The sequence below is a fragment of the Paroedura picta genome, chromosome 5 (genome assembly GCF_049243985.1).
Source record: "Paroedura picta isolate Pp20150507F chromosome 5, Ppicta_v3.0, whole genome shotgun sequence".
In the NCBI taxonomy this organism is placed as follows: Eukaryota; Metazoa; Chordata; class Lepidosauria; order Squamata; family Gekkonidae; genus Paroedura; species Paroedura picta.
In genome coordinates, this window is record NC_135373.1 from 111,920,995 (window position 1) to 111,932,779 (window position 11,785).

At 43.7% G+C, this 11,785-nt stretch overlaps 1 protein-coding gene across 5 annotated transcripts in view; it reads left to right on the forward strand.

The window, feature by feature from the left end:
- DENND5B (DENN domain containing 5B) overlaps positions 1-11,785 on the forward strand; it is a 136,433-nt gene that overhangs the window by 54,539 nt on the left and 70,109 nt on the right. For 3 of the 5 annotated variants that reach the window (XM_077339915.1, XM_077339911.1, XM_077339913.1), the window contains exons 2-3: positions 1,580-1,645; positions 7,353-7,462. In XM_077339915.1, coding sequence (XP_077196030.1) covers positions 7,460-7,462 — 3 coding nt within the window. In that variant the 5' untranslated portion in view covers positions 1,580-1,645; positions 7,353-7,459. The remainder of the gene's footprint in view (positions 1-1,579; positions 1,646-7,352; positions 7,463-11,785) is intronic. The other 2 variants (XM_077339912.1, XM_077339914.1) reach the window with 1 other exon arrangement.

Sequence of the window (11,785 nt, forward strand, 5' to 3'; positions counted from 1 at the left end):
ACCGAGGGTCCACGAGTGCTTTGGAGGGGGGTGGGGGCCTTTCACCTCCTGCCTTAATGGCCGCTTTCACCTCCAGCCGCTTCCACTGCTTCCCCTCCTGAGCACTGAGTGAATTCTCTCATGGTTTCTGCACCTGGGAAGGGGCAGAGCCTGCACACCTGTTCCCATCTTAACCCTTCTTCTGTCTCTCTCCCCCTCAGTCTTCCCCAAGCCTGCCTGTTAACACGGGTGGTGATGTCATTTCTGGTGACTTCCAGGGGGCGAGGGGGGAACGGAGGCGTGGCCAGCTGTGACATCATTTCCAGGGCTCTTCGAAGCCTCAAAACTCATTTCAGTGGCTCCTGCAAAAGGTTGAGAAAGGACCAGCAGTAGGCTCCTGGTCACATGTTGGTGCTTCACACGGAGCAATGCTTTTTAATTTTGCTTATCCCCATGCATCATTGATGATCGTGAAGCCTCGGAATGCCAACACAGTGACAGTGGGGGATATGCTGGCATAATGCTCCGTGTTGTGACCGGATGATGCAGTGGCCAAGGAGCCTTGAAATCCATGTTTCCCAAACTGCAGGTGGCTGCTTGGAACTTGTGGGCAAAGAAAATGCGTAATAACCTAGCTAAAACTGCCTTTTCCTATCAGAAGTACTTTCTGGGCAGCGATTCCGGGATTTCCCCCTGGGGCTGCTAGCTGCTGTAAAGGCAGAGTAGGGGAGGGAAAGAGTCGATGCTTCAGAGGCAACCTCCAAGACGGCATTTTAAATGTTCCAAGACTCCCAGTAGCCTCTGGGCTGGCAAATGAAGACTATATATTGCACAGGTTGGGACTCCTTGTTAAATGTTCACGTTTCTATGAAGAATGTTGCCGTACAAGGCTTTTCAAAGTCACTCTGGGCCTTTGATATGCACCAGTAGGGTATACCAGCATAGCTAAGGCACAGTTCATTTGCAAAGTTGCAAGCGATCCCTACCCTGGTGCCTGTAAGCACCATGGCGGCAACCGACAAGCTTTCTTGGTGCCTACCAAGTGTTTTTAGAAAGTGGCCAGACGAGATGGAGCTCTTGCCCACCTGATGATGGCCATTGGATTCTGATTGGCCATTGGGTATTGATTGACTGTGCAGATTTTTAAAAACAGTGTTTGGCAGCTGTTATCACACAACCTTTTCTACATGACTGAAGGCTAGTGGCAGCTGCCATTTTGTCACTGGCTCTACTTCCTGCAACCACCATTTTGCGGCTGTGCCCACTATTCTGTGTTAGAATTCCCAAGGTGCCTACTAACTCAAAATGGCTGAGAACCTCTGGCCTAAGCCCTTTTGACATTGGTGTGTCCAAGAATCTTTGTTCATTTACATGAGGCTTTTGTGGAAGAGCTTCCTGGTGACCAGAGCCTTGTGTCTTGTCTGTCTAATATTCACTGTCCTGCCTTTGGTCTTCCACTGGAAACAGTGGAAGGAAACATCCCTGCTTCTTAGCATGTGTGTATGCTGAAACCATGTGTTTGTGTGTCTCTATGTGTGCGTGTCTGCATTTTCTGTTCATTTTGTTCATACGTGCTTTTTGTTTCTGTTATGTTATGTAGTCTTATACCAGTGGCTAGAAGCAGATCGCCTTGGCAAGACCTCAGATACTGCAGACAGGAAATCAGGTAACAAAACAAAACAGAAAGGGAGGGGGGGGGGACGGGCATAGCAATTAACAAAATTTACTCTCTAAGCTGTCTATACTTTCTCCCATCTTTTAGTATTCCCTCAAATGATAAGTTAAATATACTTCCTTTGATTGGGAACTTTAAAAAATTGATCTGTGCTCACCATAACCTTTAGTTTCCATGGGAGATGAACAATCAGTAGCATCTTGGTTCTTTTTCTAAATCTTACAGTGGAATAATAGTTCAGAACCAGACAACCTTTATTGGCATATAAAGAAAGGTGACAGCAGAAGAAAAAAAATACATTGTAAAGCTGTAATGATTCTACAGTTACAGGACCTCATAACCAGCTGTACAAACTTGGCAACTGAATAAATAACTTGAGAACATTTGTTTCCTAACAGGAAAATGATATTAGTCTCATAATCAAAAAAGCAGGTTGATGAGCTGCCCAGGTAGGGTATTTTTGGAAATCTGCATTGAAGAACAGCTGAGCGGAGAACATTAAATCTTGTTAGCATAAATGCTCCCCATAGTTGGGAGGGGGGGTAATAGTTGGAAAGGTGGCCTCAAGACACTCTCAAGAACCCCCTCAGGTGCAAAGTTTTTTGGGTGCATCTGATCGTAAGAACAGAAGAAGAGCCCTGCTAGATCAGACCAGTCGTCCACCTGGTCTAGCATCCTGTTTCACACCAGGGTCAACCAGTTCCTCTGGATGGCCAACAACGGGACACAGAGGCCGAGGTCTTCCTCTGATGTTGGCTCCTGGCTCTGGGATTTTGAGGCTTAGTGCCTCCGAATATGGAGGTTCCCCTCAGTAGCAATTGACAGATTTACCCTCCATGAATCTCTCCATGATCCACGAAAGCCCAGGGTGTATTCTAAATCTCACTCCTGCAAGAATTCTCGCGTAATCCGGGTGGAAGAAGACGAGCACAGAACTAGCATGGGCAAAGCGGTAAAATACACAAGGGTGTTGCACGAAAAATAGTAATGCTGAAAGCTTAAACTGGCAGCTGTCAAGACTCGAATTGGTAGAGACTTGCTTTTCTCTGAGGCGTTGAGTGCAGATTTTGCTGGGAAACACCCAGCAGAAATTTGGGTTGTACACTACCGGTAGGCCAAAAAAAGATATGGCCAGTAAGACAAGAACTTCTTTTTCCATCAATTATTCAGACCAGATCCTGGACCTACGGAAAACTTCCAAAACAAGTGTGGGATTTGGCAACCAGAATATTCTTGCCACTTTGTTTTGCCTGAATTGGCAGCTCACTGCAGCCTTTCCCTACAGCAGGGGTAGTCAACCTGTGGTCCTCCAGATATGAGAGCCAGTTTGGTGTAGTGGTTAGGAATCAGACTTCTAATCTGGCATGCCGGGTTCGATTCTGCGCTCCCCCACATGCAGCCAGCTGGGTGACCTTGGGCTTGCCACGGTACTGATAAAACTGTTCTGACCGGGCAGTGATATCTGCGCTTTCTCAGCCTCACCCACCCCACAGGGGGTCTGTTGTGGGGAGAGGAATGGGAAGGCGACTGTAAGCCGCTTTGAGCCTCCTTTGGGTAGGGAAAAGCGGCATATAAGAACCAACTCTTCTTCTTCTCCTCTTCTTCTATTCATGGACTACAATTCTCACGAGCCCCTGCCAGCAGAACTGACAACAAGCAGGTCTGGTGGACATCATGACAGTGGACTGTATCTGTATCGTTCTTGTTTTATATAAACCGCCCTGAGCCTTCGGGGAGGGTGGTATATAAATATAATAAACAAACAAACAAATTAATTAAATAGTCCCAGTCCCAATACCGATTCTTGTGAGTCCTCACTGCTTATTTCCATCTGCTGTGAGATTTGTCCATTGAATCCTACTCTTTGCTTCCTGTTATTTAACCCATCCTTAATCCATAAAAGAACCCATCTTATGTAGCAAACCCTTAAAGGTCTTCTTAGCTTCAGCGTCAAACATTTTTAGCCTTACCCTAAGCTAAAAATTGTATTGTGTTGCCTGCCACTATCAAATATAAAAATATCCCCTGCTGCCTTAGGGAGTATCTACGGCACTTGTGTGTCACACCAACCATCTTTCTGCTGTCACTCAGTTTTAATTCTAATGGTTCAGCATTTTTTAGAGAACTTCTTTTCTCCCAGGGGATTTGGCCCTTGACCCCTAGATTCGGGGCTATATTAAAAATACAGAACAGTGTTAAATTCTTGTTGGAGGGGTGGTGGGTGAAACATTTGGTTTGCTAACAGCTCCAGGCAAGTTTTCACTTCCTTACTGCCTATTTTAACCCTCCTTGAGAAAGTGAATTGCATGTAAATAACATTGATCCAGTAGACTTTATATACATGGACTTTCAAAAGGCTTTTGACAAGATACCTCACCAAATTGAGTAAACGTAACGATCATGCGGTAAGAGGACAAGTTACCAACGTTAAGCTGTAGCAATCATTATGTGGCTGACTCCTCCTCCTACAGCATCCATTTTGTTGTTGCACCCATTATGCCGTGTCAGAATTCTGGACTCAAAAGGTTAAGGGCCACCTGCTCTCGATTCCTGCAGATTTCCTGTGTTTGTAACAAAAAGCAGGATACGGCCATCAACCCCATGAGAGTCTGCCATGCTATGCAGCATAGGTTTTGTGAGTTATAATTTGCAGGAGTGTGGCTTACCCCGTACGCAAGAGAGTTGTAAATAACAGCAAACAAACAACAGGAATTCTGGAAAATCTTCAGTGTGTGTATTTTTCTGCTGCCTAAGAAATTTCTATTTGCATTGTAGATATCAAAAGCCAACATTCTTCTTTGGGGAGCAGGGCTTACACAAACGTAGCTGCTCTAATATCACAGTTTTCTGAATTTCTGAACGCTGGCTGCAGTCCAGGTTCTGTGTGCACCTTGAAGATAAGCCTGCGTAGAACTGTTCCACGCTGCAGGATAATTGTTCTTTTTGGATTTAGGGGTCCTTTGATTGGTGGTATCCATGTCCTTCTGCAGAACACTGTAGCCAGTCCTTTTTGGTTTTCTGAACTGCCCATATAATAGCGAACATCTGCTTTTCTGAGCTGTCCATTTATAGACCCTTTATGCACGGCGGCAGCTTCCCCACGCTGGCGCCGTGCCATTGCCCCGCCATTTCCCATGTACACACAGGAGCGGGGCATGCTGGGTTGCCCCGGCATAGGGCACACACGCTTTACGCCAGGGCCAGGAGGGCCAGATCGCTGCTGGCCATGGTAAGTGAAGCAGTGGGGGTGGGGGAGGTGGGGAGGGGCCAGGCCAACACACTGGTGGGGCCAGGGGGTCGCCCCTGCAAGCTCCGTGCCTCCACGGAGCCTGCAGGAGCGTGCGGTGTCTCTTAAGGGACACCGTAGGGTCAGGGCAGAGTAGGCCAACAGGCCTGGTGCAGGCGATTATGCTTAACGCGGGCCTTCTGTAGCCTTGGGCTGGGAGGCGCCCGCGCTGGCAGCAGCAGTGAATGTTATTGGGGACTTTCCCCGAAGCGCTGCTGCCGCCAACGCGGGTAGTACGGCCCGTGCATAATGGGCCATAGTGAGGACTTTTAAGGTAAATGAGGCTGAATAGATGAACTCAGTCTTACAGAAGTATAAACAGCAAGGTCTGCGTAGATTGTTATGGTCCCCTGATGCCACATCAAGAAAAGGGAATGCAAGTGTGTGTGTGTGTGTGTGTGTGTACGCATCTTGAGTTTCCCTTTTTTAGGATATGACATTGTCTTATAGTACCCTGACTCTCAGTGGCTTTTCAGGGATGTAGGAGATGAAAAGCAGGAAATACATGTTTCTGCAGGCGTTCCCCATTCATGGGAACCTGGATGCAACTCAATATGTTACCTGTAATTCCAAGTTGGAAATGCCTGGAGATCGGTGGGTAGAGCCTGGATAGGGTAGAGTTTGGAGAAGAGAAGATGTCATTGGGGTGTGCCATAGAATCCACCTCCAAAGCAGCCATTTTATCCAGAGCAATGGATTGCTGTAGTCAGTTCTAATTCTGGGAGATCTCCAGGCCCCGTCTGGAAGTTGCTAACCTTAGTTGCCTGCATAGTATTTTTCCATAGTTGCAGAGGAGGTAATCAGTGTTTCTGACAGGATGTACCTTAAGATGTTGCGTGTGCCTTAATGATCATTCAGGTGGAGGGTTTCTCCACTTCTTCTGCAGAAAAATGAGCATTACTGCACGATAATGCGGAGTCCTCAGATTGTCCAGCACTGGGAAGGCAGGTGTCCAAATGGAATTCAGATCTGAAAACAAGTGGGGGAATTGGAGAGAGTTACCAGCTCTGGGTTGGGAAATACCTAGAGATTTGGGGGGGTGTGGATTTGAAGACTTGGATGGGCAGGGTTTGGGAGAAGGGATGGACCTCAGTGGGGTGTAATGCTGTAGATACCACCTTCCAGTGCAGCCATATTCTCCAGGGAGACTGATTGCTGTAACCTGGATACCAGTTATAGATCTCCAGTCACCTCCTGGGGATTGGCAGTCCCTACTTGGAGATCTGGGAAGAGATCTCCTTGTGAGTTCTGGGCAGTAGCCCAAGGAGATCCAAGGAAGAAAGCATATGGAGTGGGACTGGTTTTGGCAAATGAGTAAAAATCCAGGCGAACCATTCAAAAACCTACTGGGAGGCAGGATGAAAATGAAGACGAGGAGGAAAGGAACAGCGTCTGATTCTTACCCCCATTTGATCATGTCTTTCTAGTCTAAAAGCTGTTCAATGTTACCTGCTTCTATTTTCTTCCTGGGTTTTTTTATTCCTGGATTGTAATTGATAACTTGTCAGCTGGTGATTCCCTGCAGAGGTAGCTTAAACATTTTCTAAATAAATAAACTGGTCAGCCATTGAACTTCATGGGTAAAATTTCAATAAGATAAAGTGGTCTTTCTGCGTTACTCCTTGTAAATACCCTGTGGAATAACTCCCAGGAACGTCTTGCTGGAAGTTCTTGAAATTAATAGAGCAGGAAGGCAGGTGACAGATGAGAAGTGAAGATGTTCAATGCCAACAAAAGGAAGGAGGAAGAGCCTGGTAGGTATCATGCAAGTCCCCGTGGCAACCTTTTGAGCTTTTTGGCAAGAAGTTTGTAACTAGGCTGGATATTGCTAGTTGTACCTGTGACATATATAGACGTCATAGTGAGGGCAGTATACAAAGTGAACGAATAAATCAACAGTACAAGCAGAAATTTTAGAATGCTAATTTTAAATCTAGGTAGGAGCTCAGCTTGCCAGCAAGACAACAGCAGTTTAAATGAAATGGCAGACCAGTAGAAGGATGCAGAATAAATGATAAAATTTTTAAGGGGGTCATATAGGGCCATCTAGTCCAACCCCCTTCTCAGTGCAGGATCAGCCTAAAACATCCAGGATAAGTATCCGTCCAGCCACTGCTTGAAGACTGCCAGGCCCTGAATCATCCACTTCGCTCTCCTCTGCAGCCTTTCAATTTGGTCCACATTTATCACTACATCTCAAATGAACCAACTTTCTTGCTGTCAGAATGAAAATACTGAGGTATTAATGCCTCAGCTCTGTTAGAGCTCCTTTAAAGGGGGTGGAGCTGCAAGTTAAAAGATCTGAGTCTTTCCCTCCCAACCCCAATTTTGTTTCTGTCTCTCTGACCAGAACAGGCTTTGAATATTTTGTTGTCTTGTTTACATTGACTGTTTCTATTTCATTGCTTGCAGGAGAAAATTTTGACCAGAGTCCCTTAAGAAGAACGTTCAAGTCCAAGGTCTTGGCTCACTATCCCCAGAACATAGAATGGAACCCCTTTGATCAGGATGCAGTCAACATGGTATGTAGAATAAGCCTCATTGACAAAATAGATTAACCCCATCCTAACAAACTGTTGTCTTCTTTAGTTTCTCCCCTAAACCCATCTCCTAGATGCACAGCGTGAAAATTGGAAGAGGAAGGTTGTCCATTTGGGATTCTGTGAATATGTCAGCTAACATTTTGTTTATTCAGTCCTAAATCAAATGGTTGGTGGTAGTCATGCACAAGTTCATTGCGTGATCCCATCCATATTTGGCTGAAAGTAAGTCCTATGAAGTCTATTTGAAGCAGCTTCCCAAGAAGTGTATTTGGATTGCAGTGGAAGTGAAGTATTCATTTAAATTTGTAAGAATAAATATTGTGAATGATTATTATCAGTTACCTTGCTGGCATTTAAGCTCTCCTGGGAAAGTGAAGAGCTGTTAATATTTCTTATTAAACAAATTGTTTTGTTGGTAAAGAGCTTCTTAAGTGTCTTTTTGAAAAATCTCCTATTTCAAATTGCATTCATTAAGCCGTGTTGGTAGAACATGCTGAGATTAATGGTTTCTGGTTGCTCCTTTAAGCTGCCTGTGGCTCAAAAGTAGCATCAAGAGCTTTTAAAGTTTATTATTTCCCCTTGTTTTAAATGTCGATCATGGCTGTTTGCTTAGTATTATATCTTGCATGATTGACTTAATAATGCTTTACTATTCTTTGTTTGTTGGCTTATCTGCATGGTTTCATTTGTTAACAACTGTCTTAATTATTCAATGATTGTGTTTATTTTTTTATCTGACCTGAAAAATATGTAATAGAATATTTTACATAAATTGGTTACATCTGGGTTTGAGTAATCACATGTCCTTGCCATTACATCAGTGCAAAATGTTGCTATATTTATACAATGATGAAAAATGTACACCACTGGTTGTACAAAAACAATCTGCAAACTCTGAACTTTGATTTGTAAATGCATGGAATACCTGTTAAAAAGGAGAAAAGCCCATATGTCTGTATTCACCTACATTACAAACATTTTCGGTCAGTGGTGTTTGGATGATAACTGGTGGAGGTTTGCTTTGTGGTAATTTTGTATGTTGATAACACAGATTATGGGTGTTAAAACCTGTTTCAGTTGTTGGTTTAAGTCTCCTTTCTAAAAGAAATGGGAAAAGTGGGTTAGAACTTCATAACAAATGAATTACAACTTAAGTTTTGGAAGGTAATCATCTTTACAAAACATTCACTGGAAATAGCCTTCCTTGAAATAACATTTCTCTTCTAGCAATACCTTGTTGATAAGGACCACCAAGGCAGCTAACAAATTAAAACATATATAATTAAAACTTATACTAAAATACATGTAATAAAAATCATGAGAAGCAACAAAAACACATCATTAAAACAATTAAAAACAATTAACACTGGAGCTCAAATACTTAGCAAAAAGAAGACCAGCCAGACGGGGAATCCGGAGGAAGAAGAAACAAGATGACATGAGGCTGAAGATGTTATTTTGTAATTCAAAATAGCCCAAATGAGACCTGACAACAACCTGGTTTTCAGATATTAATATCTTTGTTAGTAGCTTAATATATCTGAAATGTGTCAGTGATTTTGAAACATTAGTAGGCTTTGATCACAATTCACTCCACACTTCTTAAACATTGGACCCTTTGGGCCAGGTAATACTGGAAGGCAATACCATAAAGAATAGGAATTTAAAATCATTGAAACATTTGAGACATATTAAGCCACTGACGAAGATATTAATTTCTGAAAACGAAGTTGTTACCGGGTCTCATTCTGGCTATTTTGAATTACAGAATTAAAACTTCAGTCACAAGTCAGCTTCTTTCTTCTTTGTACGAGCAGAGGCAGGTGATGTTCCTTGGAGGGGAATGCTGAAGGTTCACTGAAGGTTAGCCTACGGCAAAACTCCGTTGTTGATGCATGCTAAAAAATATGCAAATACTTTCTGAAACATCGAGTTCATAGTGTGGCAGAATTGCACAGGTACCTGCAGGCTCAGAAAGATTGGGAACCACGTCTGTAGCTTCTGTTGTATTCTTCCTGCTATTTGTAAGGATGCTTTTTGATAGCATACTGATTTTAGAAATAAGAAACTCTTTGGCAAACAACAGGCCTGAGATACTAGTCTTTTCCCTGCACTGGGAAAATATCCCCCTGCTTACACTGATGGAGCCAACACCACCTCCTTCCCTATAGAAACATTTCAAGCCAATGAGTGGCTGCCTTCCAAAATTGGCCCGTACTGCAATTTGATGATTTATGTCAACCAAGTCCATCAGTTGAATTAAATCAAATCATACTATTGATTCTCTGAGTCGTTTTGTTAGCCTGTGAATTAGCTTTAAAAGGGATTTTGCATGGGTGATTCATTGGTCTGACAGTTCTAGACTTGAGCATATTTTATTATTACTCTTCAGGTCAAATTCAGATTCTGGCGTTAATGGATGGATTGCATTTGACATCTGATAAACATTCTAGTTTTACAGTGCAATCCTAAATGGAGTTATACCCTTGTAAACCAGTTAAAGTTGTAGGGCTTCTAAGGATGGAACTCAACTAGGATTGCACTGCTGTGGGCTGACACTGATTCTAGATACCTCCACGTCTGTAACCCTTGGTGAAATGGGTTTTTTGTTTGTTTTGTCTTATTTGTCTATGATGACGTTCTAAGTGGCTGACTTTGTATGTAGAATTCGTTATTACCTTAATTGTTACGATGACCCCATGATTTAGAGTTCCTCATTCAGGTCCTTCTCGGAAATCTCTCCTCTTCCCTCTGCCTCAAAGTGGTATGGATAATTAGCTCTGACATAACAGTGAACGAGGCCAAGAAACGAAGGCCTAAATTAGACAGATGGTAGCAAATTTATGGGTTTAGGGCTGACCTGAATTGAATAGTGTAAAATAAAGTGGTGTGGTGGGGACAGAGTAATTGAAAAAGCAAATTGTATTGAAGTCTGTTGAGAAGGGGGGGTCAACCGCAAGAATCACAGGCTAGAATGGGTGGGTAGGAGGATTCTATATTCCATATCTGCATGCTTATGATGTATCTCTCTCTCTCTACCCCATTTTCTAGATCAGGGGTAGTCAAACTGCGGCCCTCCAGATGTCCATGGACTACAATTCCCATGAGCCCCTGCTGGCAGGGGCTCATGGGAATTGTCGTCCATGGACATCTGGAGGGCCGCAGTTTGACTACCCCTAAGATGATGATGATAGCATCCAGCAGGAGGGTTGTGGGGGAGGCAGCATGATGGGAGAAGATGTTTTTTAAGTACTTATGGGAAGCGGTCGCCAGAAGTGACAAAGGGTGGTAAAACCATAGAGTTTCTGGTGATTCCTGGAGCTACCCTTTGCCACTTCCATTAAGCATGTCCAGTAACTGTACGAGGATATCGGGTTTTTTTAAAGAGAATATTTCTCCCACCACTTCAGGCAGCAGCAGGAGCAGGACAACAGCATCTGGGGATGGGAAATCCCGTGTCCCCAGCCCTACAATAGGGGCAGATTTCTGCTATAATGCAGTGAATATAATCTAAAAATCAAACAACAGATCTGGGTTTAGACGCACCACTCTGCTGCCACAAAGTCTAGTTGAAGAGCCAGTGTGGACAGGTCTGAGTCACCAGGGTTAAGATTCCTGTTTAGGCATAAAACTTGCTCTTGGCTCTGGGGCCCAATCATCACACACCACAGATTACATGAAGAACCTGTTGCTCTCAGCCTTGGGCTGCCAACTGGGGATTTCAAAACAGAATGTTCCTGCAAACAAAATAAATTCCCTGCCCAACTTGGTCACTGATGTCATTGGGGTCTAACTGTTCAGATTTTGGTTCTCACTGTGAGAGACTTCAAATTCTAAATAAGCAAACTCTTTTGAATTAAAGTTTCCTTATTAGGAATGCAAGCATATACGTTGAAGGCATAGTCAGGACTGACTCACAAAGTAAAGAGTAGGAGATATAGGTGCCTGCCCTGGGAACTCGAACCAGGCAAATTTCAAAAGAAGTCATAATACGGAGATAACAATCCAGCCATTGGGGGACAGGAAGATGTGGGAACTAAAAGAACCAAATGGGGAGGGAAAGAGAGGGGCAATCCGGTAGAGGAGGTGAGGAATGTTTGGGGAGGTTGGTATGCATAAAATATAACAGCAGGAAATTAGTCTTAGGGTGTCAAACAAAAGCAATTGGGTTACATCAGTTCATAACAGGCCAGGCTAGATGGACACATTAAATCACAGCAGAGATATAATCATGGCAGAAATACATGGGGGTTCCTGACATTCACACCCCATGAGATTAAGCACTTTAGAAGCTGAGCGGAC